At 45.7% G+C, this 17,662-nt stretch overlaps 1 protein-coding gene across 1 annotated transcript in view; it reads left to right on the forward strand.

Annotated features, from left to right (window-relative positions):
- Positions 1-736: 736 nt before the first annotated feature.
- Positions 737-17,662, forward strand: part of OLFM2 (olfactomedin 2) — a 178,153-nt gene continuing 161,227 nt past the window's right edge. Inside the window, exon 1 of the mRNA XM_063119280.1 lies at positions 737-871. Within this exon, the coding sequence (XP_062975350.1) occupies positions 737-871 (135 nt within the window). The remainder of the gene's footprint in view (positions 872-17,662) is intronic.

Genomic DNA, 17,662 nt, shown 5'->3' on the forward strand with positions numbered 1-17,662 from the left:
GCAATCCACTGTCGATACTGGAGGAAGATGCGGGGCTAACGTGGTCCCCCAACCTGAGAGGAGCTTGATCTGTTGAAGGTGGGGTGGAAGCAGGGGAGGCCTGCAAGCAGAGCACTGGGGGAAAACACTGCCCAGTTACGTGCTGTAAGAAATGAATGAAGCAATATCAGTCTGTGTTTTGGTGCAGGAGTTTTAGGAGGTGAGATCAGACGTCAATAATAATAATAATAATAATAATAATAATAATAATAATAATAATAATAATAATAATAATAATTCATGTAGTCTAATCCTATGCGTTGTTGACCTCAACTGAAATCGATGCAGGTTTATGCTGAAGTAAGTGAGCGCAGAATGGCAGTTTGCTACGATGTTCGCCCACAAGCGGTCTGTAGCCGGATCTGCCAGCCTGTAGCCGCCAGTTCCCCACCCGCCCAATTCGAATTACGCTCCCCGCTCCCCTTCCACACACGCCTCCCTTAATTGGAGCCGGGCTCTCCTCCCCCGCTGCCCCCTCCCCCGCTGAGCCGGCCTCGGCCTCTGGCCAGCGGCGGCGTGACGTCAGGGCGGCCCGGGCGCTTATAAGGAGGGGGCGCGCTAGGCTGCCGCTTTCTCGGCTTCGCTGCCTGGGCCGAGAGACGCGCGGCGGGGCCGGGGAACGGGCGCCTCCCCGACAGGCAGATGAGCCGGGAGGAGGGCTTCGCCGGAGGGCGAGGGGCATGAGGCAGGGGGCGACATGACCGTGCCGCTGCTGAAGATCGGCGCCGTCCTCAGCACTATGGCCATGGTCACCAACTGGATGTCCCAGACGCTGCCTTCGCTCGTGGGGCTCAACGGCACCATCTCCCAGGCCGGCACCTCCGAGAGAAGCGTGAGTCCGCCGCCGCCGCCGCTTGAGAAGGGGATCTGGGCTGCCCTGCGCCCGCCCCTTCGAAGCCGCCTCCCTGGGCGACTGGCCGCCCTCGGCGCGGAGAGACTTGGTTTTTCGTGGGGAGGGGGGTGTCCCTTTTTCGTGGGGAGGGTGTGTGTCCCTTTTTCGTGGGGAGGGTGTGTGTCCCTTTTTCGTGGGGAGGGGGGCGTCCCTTCCTGCTCATCCCCGATTTCCATCTCCCAGCTGCGCAAAAGGGACGCTGCCATACCGAGGTGTCCTCCCCCACCCTCCCGTCCCCTTCTGATGGGGTCTTCCGCGAGGATTCCCCAGAATCCCCCCCCCCCCACACACACACTTTATCCTTCCGACGGGTCTGGAATCGCCTACCGCTGTGAGCTCGCGCTGGCCCGGCTGATGAGGCTGCCCCGCGGGGTGCGTGTAGGTGTGAACGGTGGGAGAGGTTTAAAGGTGGCTCGGTCCCGCTTTCCCCGTTCACGTCGGGCGTCGACTTCTGGTGCTCTGCATCCCATCTTCCGTTTGTGCTGACGTCTGGTCTGGTCTGGTCTGGGGTGGGGGATGTAGAAACGCCGGAGAGACAACTTATTTTCTAGCTTTTTGCTTCTTCTTTTTTTAGTAGGAGGGGGAGGGGGAGAAAGAGCGGCGTTGAGACACATCCTTGCTTTCGCGTCTTTTTCTGCACATCCGCTGCTGTTACAGGGTGGCCTGGCCGAGCATGCCCCAACCTAGAACCGAACCCTGTCTCCGGTGGGAGTAAGATTCAGGAACACACCGGTCCTTGTGTGTTTGTGTGTGTGTGTGTGTGCAGCGAGGGTGCAGGTGAGGGTGGCGTGCCACTCGGGGCTTGGACCGTTCATGCTTCTCTTCGGGGAGAAGCCGTGTGCTTTACACTAGAACACACCCGCTTGAAATGGTTTCGCTGTCAGACTTTTGAGTGGTGTTTCTCTCTTGCTCTTTTCCCTTTTGGCTTCTTCGTACCTAGGACTGCTTTAATGTCTTATCCTTGCCCTCCACAACCCCGCACCCCGATTTGAACTACTCTTCTTCCCTTCCCAACTGCCCTCAGCCCAAGCCCGGCTCTGCTAAGAGGGTCTTTCTTTCTTCCCAGGCCAGGTTTCCCCAGCCTGGTGGCCTCCAGATGATTTGAACTACAACTCCCAACTGCTATGCTGGTTGGGGCGACAGGAGCAGTAGTCCCAGGCCCTTTCTACACCTAAGGATTATCCCAGGAAAATAGAGGGCTGGTCCCTGCCTGCTCCAGGGATCCCCTGTGTGTCATTTGCATTCACAGGGATGATCCCGGGACAATCCCTGGAAAAAACGCAGGTGTAGAAATGCCCCCAGACACCTTGAGGGACTCACAACTTCCACCGCTTCCCCTGGCCAATTTGGGGAGTGGGGTGGCAAAGCAACCTGGTTCCCCTTCCCGATTCTTAGCTAGATTCTTAGCTATTGGGCGGTATAAAAATGTAATAAATAAAATAAAATAAATAAATGATCTTTTCTGTGTCCTCCACCCACCTTGAATGGAAAGGGAGATGACCTCTCGTGAGACCAATCGGGGATGAGGCGAGGCAGAGCAGCGCTGCCTGCGCCGGATCCCTCCCTCTGTTCCTCCAAGGCTTTTTACGCCAAAGCGTCTCTCCTCGCTTGAAGCACGGAGCGGGGTTCCCCAGTGCCGCTCGCAAGTCCGGCCGCTTTCGGGTTGGCACCGCCACAACCCTCCACCAGGATGCAGCCAGAATCCGATCCTGGTCCCCAACGCATTATCACTTCCTCACGGCCACCCCAGGGTTAATTTAGCTTGATTACCGTATTTACGTTAACTATGGAGAAAGAAAGAACGACTCTCTTCAAGCCCCCCCTCCTCCGCCTCCCCATCTCTTTCACGCTTGTCTGAGTAGATTTCTCTGCGAACAGAAAACTTTTTTCAGTTCTTAAAGGAGAAACGCTCACTTTATGTATGTATTTGTGTATGTGTGTGGTATGTGCGGGGTGCAACAGGGTTGCTCCTGAGTTACCAGCGGGTTGTGGACTGTGTGGGGTATGTTGGAATTGGGGTGTGTTTGTGTGTGTGGAAAATATTGGTCCCCTCTATTAAGTTTCTGCATGCAACGGAATATGTCCCTGCAGCTCGGAGAGTACCCTCATTCTCTTCTCTCACCCCACCGGTTTTTAAGCTCACCTGTGGGGTGAGAGAATAAGAGCCAGCTTCGGAGAGCAAGTAGCAATTGCGTAGATGCTTCATGATATAAAGCGAGTAGCGGCAGGAAGGGGGCATAATGTAACTGTCATGTGGTGATATCAAGCTTTGAGTTGCCTCGGATTTTCCCAGATCTATGTCCTGTTTACATGTGGATTTGCCTCCTAAACTGACATGCAAATGGGATCCAGGCAGAGGGTTATAGCCAATGTTAGCCCTACTTAGAGTAGACCTACTGAACTGAATGGGACTTAAGTTGGAAACAAACTAATCAGAACTTTGACTATTTGGTGGTATAGAAATGTAATAAAACAAACCCAGGGCTGGGGAAATTCCAGGCAATTACAGCCTTAGAAGGATCCCATGTGTCTAATGATCAATAATATATATGAGCTGCCTGTTTTGAAGTCACCAGATTGTCATATTGCTGGTACAAGCTTTTGAATACGCACACTGTTTATGCATAAGAATCCAAAGGGCTTCCTTAATATTAAAAAGAAAAGAAGCGGAGTAACAGGTTTGTGTTGTTTGGAATTTGGTCAGTGTCTCTGGAGAGATTTAGGAACCAACGGGCTGGTGGTGCAGGTTGGAGCTACTCCCTATCATGATGTAGCTTGGCTGATAATTATTTCATGGAATTGTTACAGCTTAGCTGGATTTTTGCTGAAGCCCCTCTAATGGTTCTAATTTAATGGCAAGTGAGACTGGTTGTTAAACAAGGGCATGGGAAGAATTGGTCTCTCATCTCTCTCTCTCTGTGTAAATTGTGCCTACTCCCAAAATGTCACTATTATAGTCCTAAGCTAAAATATGTGTGGATTGTCTTTTCTTTAAAAAAGAAAAATTAAATCAAAAGCTATGCAGGCATTCGTTGAACACGATCAATATTTTCTCCCTGAGAATTGAGTTGTAAAATGCTCAGTTAATTAAGGAAAAATTTATAATCTTTGAAAGAAATGTGTACATGTGTGTGCCAGAAATTCTGCTCATTTCCATGGCAGGGCTGGGTAGGATTTAAGAGAGCTGATGCTGTTTAAGTCTCCCTATCCCAGCGTTTAGGGTTGGGAGAAGTAATCTCCCTGATATTGAAAATAGCAGGGACTGAAAGGGGGGGAGAGAGAGATGGAGTGAGAGGTAAGCAAGGCTGTAACTGCAATGGATTGGGCAAACCCTGAAATGGAAGTGGCCCCTTGTTGTGTGTGGGCAACCTGGCAACTGGCAAAGCAAAAACACTGCTTGGAACAAATTCGCATAGGCGTTTTTGCCAAGAAGCTTCTACAGCAGCTGGGAGCCCTGCCGGATACCATCTATATTCAACGGAATTCGCCTCTCTAAGCTGTAGTGAATCTATTTACTTGAAAACTCATGTACATTTTTCTTCTTCTTTGCTACATTCACCTGACTTGAACTAAGCTGGGGCTAAGATGTCTGTTTTACAATGTAAGGATGGAGTCCCCCGGGGGTAAGGTGGGGAAATGGATGTCCTATCCTTCAATCCAAAGTGCTAGTCCCTATGGCTTTGGCACAGCAGGTCTGTCCTTGCCCCAGTCAAAGACCTAAGGGCATTTTCACACCTACAGCTTAAATTGTACTTTGCACTTCACACATGTGTAATGTGGTTGTAAAGCCTACGTGGTCTGGAATGTGTACCTTTTTTAAAAAAGGGTTTCTTCTGCATTTTATGGCACAATAACTCTCTCTTTTTCTCTCTCTCTCTCTCATGCATGCGCACACACACCTACCTTCAGAGCTACTTGAATAATCTAGGGAGGAAAAACACATGAGACTATACCACCCTCTTAAAAAAAAAAGCATTGAGACTGTACCAACATCAGAATACATTTGACGTTGTTTTTAATGCTCCTGTATGTCAGGAACTCCCTTGATACAAATGGGAAAATAATTTTCTCCTAGACTTTTCTCTGGCATACTAGGGTTATGTGAGTGTAGCTGGAGGCTTTCAAGCATATGTTCTCCTCCTGGAGTCGTGGGAGTCATACAGTCTCTTAAGAACTATATTCAGTGTCTTTCTTGTTTTCCTGAATTGGCCTGAATGTCTTTGGGAGTCTCCTTCCACCCCACAATTGGTTGGTTATTGGTAGCTAGGGATAGAGTGGTCATAGTGATGGGGAAGACATAGAAATTCTGATTTTCTTCTGTGGGGAAGGATGCTGGCTGCCAGGAGGATAGCAGCTATTCTGGATTAATGTGGAGTTGGATCACACTTTGGCCATTTCTACACCTGCCTTTTCCCTGTGAGATCACCCCAGGATCATCCCTGTGCATCCAAATGACATACAGGGATCCCAGGAGCAGGCAGGGACGCTCCCTCTATTTTCCTGGGATAATCCTTAGGTGTAGAAAGGGACTATTTGCTTTCTTATCAGTGTGTGTGTGTGTGTCAACCACTTTCTGGTTGACAACTGACTCTACACTTATTCAATTGGGTTTGGGGAAATGTGAAAGTTCTATCAGATCTGTGATTGCCTATTCATGCACGCAAGCCCTCATGATGTTGCATAGTGATCATGCTGTGTGTGTGTGTTCCTGACCCTGACCCTGTTCAGCTCCTTAGTGGTAATGGGTTATAGACTTAAGAAGTTTAAGCTCATTTTTCTCTTCCAACTCAATGGATAACAGTCACCTCCTACTGTTGATTAATGCACTTGACTTTCTAAGACGGGGGTAAAGAACCTGGTGCCTTCCAGTTGTTTCGGATGACATATCCTATAATCCTTGACCATTGGCCATACTTTCTGGGACTACATAAGAATGGGACTACAACTTCCATAAGTTGTAGTCCCATTCAAAAACATCTGGAATGCACCAGCTTGCCACTCCTTGTTCAAAGGGATTGTTCCTCATCCTTTTTTTTTCTTTTCTTTGCTAGCTGCCTTCAGTGCATGCTTAGGGGCTCAGCACTGTTGTGGTGTGGACAGCTCCTTTGACACAAAATGGCTCAATATGAGTGAAGCTTCCATTTGGAGATTTGGAGCTGCCTAAGACATGACACTTCCTATAGTACATGCTCTCCATGTAAGCAGTAGCAGTTTGTTTCTGAATTGCAGTGTCAGGCTTTGTTTCCTTGGAAGTAGCCAGGTTGAAAGCTGTCATTTATTTCAATGCGGACAACCTCTATGCTGAAGTTTTGTCAATATGTAAATGTAATCATCTGGCTCTTAATCAAGTAATCAACTGATTAAGCTTAATCAAATTTGTTATTTTGATCAGACTGTCCACCAAAAGCCACCTTTTGATTATATTTTGCTGCTTGAAATTAATCTTCTTGTTTTGTGCTGCAGTAACTTCTCTCGGGTCCAGGCTTGATTTAAGGGGCACTTACGGCTTAAGAAAGTGGCTTATGATTGTCTCCTCTTTCTCCATCCCCCCCTCTCTTTCTCTCTCTGTTTTCTAAAAAGATATTGGAAGGATAGATGATCTAAAGAGAATTCAAGATATTGACAACAATTTTTATAGCAATAGATTAACAGTTCTTGTTTACCAAGAAAGCAACAGGTCAATTCATTGCTGATGTATCAAAGAGAATTTTTACTAAAATGCAAAAATATACTTTTAAATGCATCATTTTTAAATGATTTTTTTTGTATTTGACTATTTATCCAACTCTTGCATAGTGATTTTAGCTGGATGTCTCCTCTTTAAATACAGCATGATATGAAGAAGGGAAAGGAAAACCTAAAGGGGAAGGAATTTGGGCAGGGGAGGGTTTACTGTTTGCATTGTTTCAGAATTTTTAAAAAAAATCTAAATTGTTAATAACAAAAAAAAAGCTTCAATGCTTAGCTTTGAATGTCAAAATCCCACTTAAACCAGAGGCATGAGTAGCTATTTGTTTGGAAGATGGCTCTATGGGCCTGGCCACATCCGCTTGTTCCAAACTAACTTTGTTCAAATGAGTCCCTTTTGATCTTGATGGAACTGAATCCCAAGCAAATGTGCTGAAGATCATAGTCTTAGAAGTGAATTTCTAAAGGAAAGGAAAATGACCATTTCATGTTAGATTTTTTGTGCGATAAATATTTCTTGAGGTTAAATAATATAAATCCAAATGAGTATTTTGGTATTTGAAAGAGAGGAGAAAAAAAAATGCATGATGAAATCCGAAGTGCAGAACCTGCTGCATGGCTTCAATGTGACATCTACCAGTGGGGTTCTAAGTGATATTGGGGTAATAGATGGAGATCCTGAATGCTGCAAAGAAGAGTTAGATCCATGGATGGGGGGGGGGACCACTAGAGAGGTTCTATTATCCACTCCAAACTGGATGCAGCAGTATTTGTTCTATCATATTAAAAATGTGTGTAACCTTAATTTTGAATCTTATGGAAGTAGTATCCATACTGAATGCTGGGACATGCTAGTGTGCTCCAAGGGGGGAGGAATGAGCAAATAAAAGGAGGCTACCTGATACGTCTACGTGTGCTTTACTACCTTGGCCTTCAAGTCCTTTCAAAAGAAGAGCTGTGCTTCATCAACTTAAATGGCTGTCCAGTCCAGCCTTCTGTACCGACAGTGGCCAGTCAGATGCCCTAATGGGAAGCTCAGAAATAAGATGTGAGGACCATCATACCTTCCACTCATGTTTCCCTAGCAATTGATATTCGGAGGCATACAGCCCTTGATGTTGGAGGGCATATACAGCCATCAAAACTAGTAGCCAATGATAGCCATCTCCACCATGAATTTGTCCATTCCCCTTTTAACATCGTCCAAGTTGGTGGCCTTCACCTTGTCTTGTGGTAGTGAATTTCATAGTTTGATTACACGCTTTTTGAAGAAGCACTTCCTTTTATCTGTCTTGGGCCTTAGCTAGATGGGGCGAAATCCGGGGGCGATCCGCGGGATCGTCTCTGTGTGTTCACATGATGCACAGGGGATCCTGGGATCAGGGAGGGATGATCCCCCCCTTGCCCCGAGATCTCCCCCTACCCTTTGAGCCCAGTTTTTCCACGGTTCCGGTGCTGAGCCCAAGACCGTGGAATGTGTGGCCGGGCATCGCGATTTGTCCCAGTTCCTCATGGTTACTCGTGAGGAGCCATGACCTGCGCACAGGGCGCAGAGCTCCTCAGGAACACTGCGCCCATTGGGGGTGGGGTGGGGTGAGTGGGGAAAATATTTTTAAAAAACCTACATTTTGCGCACAAGCGCTCGTGTGCATCTATCCCTTTAAGAAAACAAAAACAAATTGGTGGGCGCAATGCCTCTTCCTCTGAGGTTGTCACGTACTGCTTGTGAATAGAAGGGGAGATCTCGCAGTAAAATATCACAAGATCTTCATTCCTCCGTCGCGCTATGTCTAGCTAAGGCCTTGAATCTGCTGCCATTCAGCTTCCAATCCTCTTCTGATGGGGGCAGCCACTTAACTAGAACCAATTATCTAGAGGAGTGGTGGGCTCTCATTTACTGGAGGTCTTCGAGCAAAGTCTGGACAGCCATTTGGTGGGGGATGCTTTAGCTCTGGCTTTCTGGCATCGAGCAGAGTGGTTGAATTAGGTAGTCTACAAGGTCCCCTCCCACTCCATAATTCTATTAATTCTGCACCATTTTCCTTTCAGATGGGATCAATGAAGACTGGTAGCTCTGATGTCAGTGGCCCAGTGGATTTATGAAGCACCTTTGATAGCTCCTTTAGAATTCTGACTGAAACCCAGAGCACATTCACTCCCCATTGACATCAGAAGCACCAGCTTCCACTGGGTGGGATTGAATGATTCAGTCACCACTGATACAGAAACCTGGTTGAATTTATAGAAACCTGGTTCGCCCTTAGAGGAGAATCCCATCCTTTAAAGAATGTTTTATGTCAAAACATGGGAGGCCAGCTGTCTTGGACATTCTAAAAAGCAGTGTGTGTGTGTGTGTGTTTCCAATTTTAAATGTAGGAAATGTTCCCCAGTCATCAGAAGTATAGGACTAGGTGACTGATCAGTAAAACGTGGGTGGCAAGCCTGTATTCAATGCCCCAACCTTTTGTGCCCATGGGAACATTTGGAAATTTGAGAAGTTGCTGTGGACACCACCATAAAATGGGTCCCATGGTAGATGTGTCACATAACGGCTGCCATGGGGCCTGGCTAGTCAAGTGGTGTGTGGGGAGAGAAATAGTGAGGCTAGAGGGAGGAGGGAATGGAAAGAGTTGCTTCTTGCCCTGCCCAATCTTCTTCCACCCACACAGACCTTTTCCCTTTGCATGCTCTCACTCCATTTCCAGCCTGTAGCCTCACTCTTTCTCTTCTCCAACTCATTCCTATTTCTCTACTTGCCCCATCCCTTGCCTTCTTCCCCTCCCATCCTTGCTCTTTTCCTCTCACCCACCCTTTTATCTTACTGTTTCTCTCCACTCCCAGGTTCTAGCCTTGCTCTTTCTTGGGTAAGGGTGGTGGTACTACCAAGGTTGCTGTAGACACATCAAGACAACACTGGCAGGGAGAAGTATTTCCAGGTGCCAGCTGCTCCATTGGATCAAAGCCAGCCAGAGACTTCACCATCTGTAGGAATGCAAGGAGTTGGGAGTGAGAGACCTAAGTATCAGACATCGGGTGAGGAGAGAGGAGCAACTTCAGCATATGAGGCATTCCAAAATGTTGGTCACTCAAAAGAAGGGGAAGACCCTCCCTGAGGGCAGGACTGGAAAAACTACTCAGGTTTCATACAGTTGGCAACTTCCTAACATAGTGCATTCATCAAAGATAGCTTTTTGTAGCCTAATAAGTATTATGCAAAGCTGACTAACTCAGTGTTGCTGTATGCATTGTGTCAGTAACCTAAAGCACAGCTGATCGGGCTCTTCAAATACTTAAAAGGTTGTCACACAGAGGAGGGACAGGATCTCTTCTCGATCATAATGGGCTCAAGTTACAGGAAGTCATCAGGAAAAACTTCCTGACTGTTAGAGCAGTACGACAATGGAACCAGTTACCTAGGGAGGTTGTGGGCTCTCCCACACTAGAGGCCTTCAAGAGGCAGCTGGACAAACATCTGTCAGGGATGCTTTAGGGTGGGTTCCTGCATTGAGCAGGGGGTTGGACTCGATGGCCTTGTAGGCCCCTTCCAACTCTGCTTTTCTATGATTCTAGTTTGCATAATAAAAGTTATTTACTAAGACAGCATCTTCATTGCATGACTACAAAGGTGACAGGAGGCTTTGTAGGTGATACTGCTGAACAGCTGATCAAGGACAGGTTCAGGAACAGGAAGGAGAACTACCCTGACAGTTTTCATTTTTTAATTAAAAAGGTTGTGTGTGTGTGTTTAAGGGGACAAGGAGTGAAGAGCTGTGTGGGAACACTGTTATATTTGCTTACCTAGAAGGAAACCCCACTGAACTTAGTGGGACTTACATCTGAGTTGACAAGCGTAAGATGATGCTATTCTATGTCTCACTTTTGACTGCAAAGCTATGTAAGAGCTAAGCGGATAGGATGAGAGTATGCATTTTCTTAATAAACAAGTATTTAGAGCAGTGGTTCCTAAAGTGGGCAGTACCACCCCCTTGGGGTGGGTGGGATTGCATAGGGGGGCATTAAGAGGCAAAGGGGTAGCAGGGGGACACTCAAGGTGGTCTTTTCCAAGAAGCGCCTCTCCAGAAGGTCTTAAAACCCAGGGACATTTTTATGGGAGAAGGTAGTTTGTTCCCAAGCCATATAGGGGAAGAATCCACACATGTATTAATACTGTTTAAGAAGAGTCCTTTTAACGGTGAATTAAAATGTTTCAAAAGAACCAAAACACTAATGAAGAGACATACCCTGCTTGGTGTGCCCCGCCACGCTGGCTGCAAAACAGAGGTGTTCGCTCTCTTTTCCCTCCCTCCCTTGGCAAGCCTGGGGCAGGTGCTTCAGCTTTTGAATAAATATTAAATTAATTGTTACTGTTTTGAATTTTATTGTTATTATCTTCCTTAGTGGGTCGTTGAAAACTGCTATTCTGAATAATGATTTTTATAGTGTAGGGTAGGGGGCACTCGGCATGAGTTTGTGGAACCAAGGGGCGGTGACCTGAAAATTTTTGGGAACCACTGATTTAGAGTGTTCAAAGTCATTCACATGCAATATCCTAAAGCAGCCCTTCCAACAACCATTTTTGGATCTTCTCAGTAGTGGCACCACAGTTGTAGAATTCTCTCTCCAGAAGTGGAGCGAGGCTGCTAAGCCCTCTCCCTTCCTGTTTTTGGTTGCTGTTTGAAAACTTTTTTTTTTTAATGGAAGGCATGCTCTAATTGGTTTTGCTTTAGTTTTTATTGTCTTCTGTTTCTTTTTTTAATATTGCTATGCTTTTTAACACTTTATTTGATTTCTCTTTAATATTGTGTTTTGTTCCTTTTAATGAACCATTTTGGAAAATTAGTTAGAAAAGTAGAGTATAGTGCAGGTAAGGTAGTTCATATTATACCCATAAGGCTCACAAAGATGAGTATAGCTTGCTTCAGGCCACTTAACGAGCAATCCTGTGTGTCTACCCAGAAGTAAGTCCTGTTCAGTTCAATGAGATCTACTCCAGTATGCGGGTATAGGTTTGCAGCTGCAGAGAATTCATAGCATAGGTGAGTTTTAAATAACAACAACAACAACAACAACAACAACAATAAAAATAGGCAGAAAATGTATCAATGAAAATTTTCCTGGAAATTTTCCTGTGCTTTCTTTTACTGTAGGAATATTTCCATTTCTTAGTTCAGTAGTAAGAATGAATGAATGCTAATTGCAAATGCAATATTAGGAAAGCTTAGTAGTTTAGAAGTTGTAATTAATGTTTTTCCAGGGATTATCCCTAGTAAGTATGTAAGAGAATACCTACAGATATGTCTCAGTGTGAAACAACTAATAGTGATTCTTTTCCATGAATATTTCATGTTAAACACTTGGGGTGGATTGGGTCATGTAACACTTAAGCCATATTTTGTTGCCCTACTCAGGGTTTGTCTAGCAGATGGTCAATCAAGCGAGTTTGTTTTCTCAGTCCCTGGGTTGTTTGTTTCCCTCCTCCTTCACCTGTGACCTCCTTGTATCCCAACTGCCTTTATGGCACTGCAGTACTGACAGGTAAAGAGGCTGTAGCCTGATGAAACACCCCATGAACAATAACCCATGGTTTAAACAACCCTCTGTTCACAACCCAACAACAAACCATGGAATCCCTTTTTTCATTGTTCATGGTTAACAACATAGGTAACCCATAATTCTGGGTTCACACATAATGATAAACCCCTATTCAACAAACCATGGTGAAATTAAACCATGGTTTGTTATGTGTGAACTAAGGCTGTAGCTAGACCTAAGGTTTATCCCAGGATCATCCCGGGTTTGTCCCTGCGTGAGCGCTGGATGCCCTGTGTGGCACTTAGATAAACAGGTTTGACCCCAGGACAATCCTGGGATAAACCTTAGGTCTAGCTAAAGCCTGTGTCATAAAGCAGGGTGGTTGTTGCTGTTTTACCTTTGTTTATTAAATAGAAGTAAAAAGTAATTAGATAATTCTTTATGGCATATTACCCCAGAACTCACAACTGGTTATTCTGCTAAAGGTCACAAGTTAATTCATTCATATCATTTTGTGCAGATAGCACATCAAATAATATTGGGATCAAATGTTTCTCCATTCATCCTTTCACTTGCTAATGTGAAGAAGAAACCTGCTAAGCTGAAATGAGCTGTTTTGGGACTGCTTCATATATTACACACTTTCTGCAAAGAAAACAGTTCTGTGTGGAAGATGAACAGAGCAGGAAAGGGATTCCATGGTTTGTTGTTGGGTTGTGAACTCCCAGTTTCAGATGACATATCCATGGGAAGCCGGATGCACACCTATTCCCCATTTGGGGAATGTTGTGTTGTGTGAACCCAGCAAGACTGGGTTATGTGAGGGTTAAACAACCCTCAATATTCAAAATGGCATCTACATGTGCTGCACTCTCATCATAGGTTAAATAATGTAGGTTAAATAATCCATGGGGCTGTTGTGTTGTGCGAACAGGTCTTTTCAGTTGTTTGTGATTAACAATCCATAGTTAAACCATAATGCAGGGTTTGCACATAACCTATGATTTAACAACTCAACCCATACTCTGGGTTGTCATTTTCTGTGAACCAGGTCACTGTGCTCAGGGGAGTCTCGAGGTTGCTCACTAAAATCAGTAATGGTGGACAAGCTTCCTTGAAAGGCAGCTTTTTTTGCCACAAATCCCTGATGCTTTCCAGATGTGTTGGGCTTCATCCCCTGGTTGGAAATGATGGAGGTTGTACTTCAACACATCTGGAGGGGACCTGAAGGCTGCTTTAGATGGCAGGGGCCCCTTGATAGACAAATACAAGCTTGAACACAACTGAGTTGAGTGTTTTTACAATGTATGGATAGTTTTAAAGTACTTAATTGCCCATTGCTTATCCTGCACTTCTGGAATGCAAGACTGCTATGTATTTAACTACATGGTCTTACATCTGACACTCTGGAGTTTGGTTTTGAATCAGCAAAGCTGTTAACCGCAGCCCAATGTTCTGTCACTGCATACCAGCCGGGTGTCATGGACCATGTAAACCAACTGCTGCGTCGCCAAATTGTCACTGGAGCTGAAACAAAATCTGTGATTCAGATTTGGGTACCGGCTCACTTCAACAAACATTCAGATTCAAATATGCCTCCTTTGGGCAGCTTCAAATTCAAATGGAGCTGGAACTGCTTTGAATCTGAATGAATTTGAATTCAGATGAGTTAATATGAACATCAATAAAACTGCATTAATTCAACAGTGAGTTCACTTTAGGCAATTCTGCCCCCATTGATTGAATATTATTATTATTAATATTATTATTATTATTTCTTTTTCTTTTTAAAATCACATTTGCATTAATTTTACATTACATGGCTGTGAGGTGAAGGAGGAGTAGATTGGCTGGAAATTTTCAAAAGGCAATGGGGTTTTTCAGCAAATCATTTTTAGGTGTGCTGAGAACTTTTGGCGTAGCGTGGAATGAATTGATTTTGCTCCAGAAAACTCCAAACTGGATTATAGCACCTGCAATCAATTCTGCCAGGGCTGGTGCCAGGCTTGAAGGGGGGCAGGGCAAGATCCCCTCTGTGTGTGCCCCCACCATGCCACTTGGGGACCTCATAAGCCAGGGGTGAGGAACTTCATTTAGCCCGAGGGCTGAACTCAATTTTGAAAAAGCTCTTGAGGACCACATTTCAGTGGTGGGTGGGATTGAAAGCAAAGGGATTGAGGCCAAAAATACAAAAGAAACTGCTAGCCCTTTTTCTTTTTCTTTTTTAGCTTAAACCCTTTACAGCCAATAACTGAGCCTTAAGAGGTGTTTCAAGGTTTTAGAATGGAAGGGGGAGGGAGAGATGTGCAAAAGCTGAAAAACCATCAAATGTTCAGCATTCAGGGGAAAAAGGGGTGAGGGCAGGGGAAGAGGTCATAGTTGGGGACCCCAGGAGGGACAGATTTAGCCCATGAAACTGAGGTTCCCCACCCCCACTATAACCTTACCACAGATCACAGTGTGGGGGTGGGCATCCTGGGAAGCTGAAGACAGTGGACGGCTGCAGCCCAGTGGACCCCTCCCTCAAACTGGCTACTCTTGTTCTTAACTCATGTGTGAACTATACAGAATATACACATCCTCTGAGAAACCCCAAGAAAAGTAGCTCAGTGGTAGAGCATATGCTTTGTACTTGATCCCTGAGCATCTCCAGGTAGGGTTAAGAAGAAATCCTGCCTGAAAACCTGGGGAGCTCCTGCCATTCAGTGTCAACAATATTGGGCTGGATGAACCTAGCGTCGGACTCAGCATAAAGCAGCATCCTGCGGTCCCAGTGCCGTTCCTCTGAATGCAGGGTCTTTGTTTTGCTCTGACCCCGCTTTTCGTCTGGAGGATCGCCCTTTGAGACGAAAGCATTCTCAATTATCAGTTGATCCCACTCATGCATTTCACCTCCTCTGTTTATGAAGGCAGAGCTGTGGACTTGCAAGTGTGAAATTAAGTGCAAAAATGTATTAAATGGACTCCTGCTAAATCTGAGTTTGCTGTTGAATAGAGTTTGCTTCATTGCTTTTCGAAAGCTAATTTGAATTGAATTTTAAGTTGCTTCCAAATTAATGCTCAATTGAACATCCCAGGAGGTAGTGGGAGTTAAGTAGCTTTGGGCTGTGAAAATTTTGTGGTTGGATGGCATACTGAGGGGAGGGCAAAGCTGACCTGTATGTTGCAAGTCCATTTAGTCATCTACCTTACATTGAATTAGCTAGGGGCCATGCTTGAAATGCCTGAGGGTAAGACACAGTTCAACCACTTCTGTTCTATAGAATGCTTAGTGTAAGGATTAACCCAGCCCTGGTCAGGAGAATGAGTGGGATGAATGATCAAAGAGGGAAAGTTGGAGAATTCAGGCAGAGGAGAAGAAGGGCTGGAACTTTCTCAGCTGCCCATGCATAGCTCAGAGATGGCCCTCTTCCTTCCCCTCTGTGATGTTGGGTTGCACACAATTTGAGCTATGAGGAATTTACTCATTCAGCATTTAGTTTGGTTCTTGTTTAAATCTGGCTGTAAATAGGGCTGTTTCATTCTGATTCTGGAAAACTGAAGTCTCCCATACCTAAACTGGCTTAGTATAAGTCTGTTAGGGGAATCTAAGGGTTGCATCTTATGTTAGTCCTGCTTAGAATAGACCCATTGAAATGGATGGGACTTAAGTTAGACTACCATTGGATGCGACCTGTAGAATACAATTCTAGATATCATTCATGTTATGATGCTGATTTCTATTTTATTTTTTTGACATGGAGCAAATTAGTTGGTTACTCTACTTTATATTTCTATCCCATCCTTTCTCCCAAGGAGGTTGAGGCAGCATGCTTAGTTTCCCCCTATTTTATCCTCACAAAAGAAGTTTAGGGAGGGAGAGTAGGTCAAGAGATCAGGGGCATGTCTACACCATGCCTCTATCCCGGGCCAGTCCTTGGATCATCCCAATGCATCCACATGACGCACAGGGGATCCCGGGGGCAACCCAGGATGAGCAAGGACTTACCCTGGGATATCAGGAACCATGGAAAACCTGACTTTTCCATGGTTCCTGGACCATCCTGCAGAGTGAGGGCCATGTGGCCACTGCTTCCAGGTTGTTCCATCCTCCCCGTGAGTAGCAGGACACTTGAAATGGGCACGGAACTGCAAGGCAGCAGTCCGTGCCCATTGGGGGTGGGGAGCAGGGTCACACTTTCTTGTTGTTTTGTTATTTACCTTTTGCGGCGGAGTGCAACGACACTCCTCTCATTGTTATTTTTTAAATGGCAGCTGTGACGTCTTTCTGTAATGTTGCGCAGCCGTCAAGGCACTCAGGGAGGATTGCAGAAGCTGGTAAGTCCGCAATCCTCCTCCTACACCCTTGTGGTGTAGACATGCCCCAGGTAAACCCAAGGTCATCATGCAAGCTTCATGGGTGCCAGGGATTTAGAAGCTACTTCTTCCTGGTCCTAATCCTGCACTACATTGACTTTGGTGCCTCAGCTACACCTAGTAGTCTAGAGGGATGGAGGGATGAAGATCACGCAATATTTTTATCGCGAGATCTCCCCCTCTGTTTACACGTGGCGCGCAATGACCTCGGAGGGAGAGGTTGTCATGGCTGCCATTTTGTTTTGTTTTCTTAAAGGAGCAGAGTGCCCAAACACTCATGCGCAAAAGGTAAGTGGTTTTTTTTTTAACACTTTTCCCCTCTTCCCCCACCCTACCCCTGATGGGTGCAGAGCCCTGCTCCTTGCGAGTAACTGTGAGGAGCTGGGACAAACCACAATGCCAGCCCACATGTTCCATAGTCTCAGCATCAGCCCAAGACCATGAAAAAAGTGGGCCTAAAGAGGAGGGTGAGATCCCGGGTCAAGGTGGGGATAATCCCTCCCTGATCCCGGGATCCCCTGTGCATCATGTGGACGCACAGGGATGATCCTGGGGATCACCCCAGGATTTCACCCTGTCTAGCTAAGGCCCAGTTTGACATTTCATTGAGCCACATAGTCTGGACACTGAGAGGCTGCTGAATTCTGCACTGTCTGGACCCCAGCAAACCGTGGAGGGCATCCGTCTGTACAGGAATGCTCTTTCTGTTAGCTTGTTATGTACTGAGTAACTCTTGGGTCCACTCTTACAAATAAGGTTTCTGTTTCAATGCTACCTTTCTCAGCTGCAGAGGCAAGCTGAGCTTTGCATGTTGGGGAGGCACTGTGCATGTATAGCAATGTGGTTAACTCCACTCCACCGCCCGCCCTCACTGCAGTCAAATGTTGAAACAGACTGAAAATAAAGCAGCCTGGCTCTCTTCTGCCTGCGACATCCCTGCACTTGTAGAGGTCAGAGGGCCAGAGAAACTCTACACTTACTAAATTCCTTGTAGGTATTTGTTCTGTACGTATTGGTTTCAGGCATTCAAGATTAGTTTTGCTTGGCGTCTCGGGGCATTTTTATTCAGTTGGTTTGGTTAGTCAGACACTTTTTCTGAACATGTCATTCTCCTCCGCCTTCCATTGTGTTCTCTTGGAGCAGGAAAATGGAAGG

This window comes from Elgaria multicarinata, chromosome 3 (assembly GCF_023053635.1).
Source record: "Elgaria multicarinata webbii isolate HBS135686 ecotype San Diego chromosome 3, rElgMul1.1.pri, whole genome shotgun sequence".
NCBI classification, from domain to species: Eukaryota; Metazoa; Chordata; class Lepidosauria; order Squamata; family Anguidae; genus Elgaria; species Elgaria multicarinata.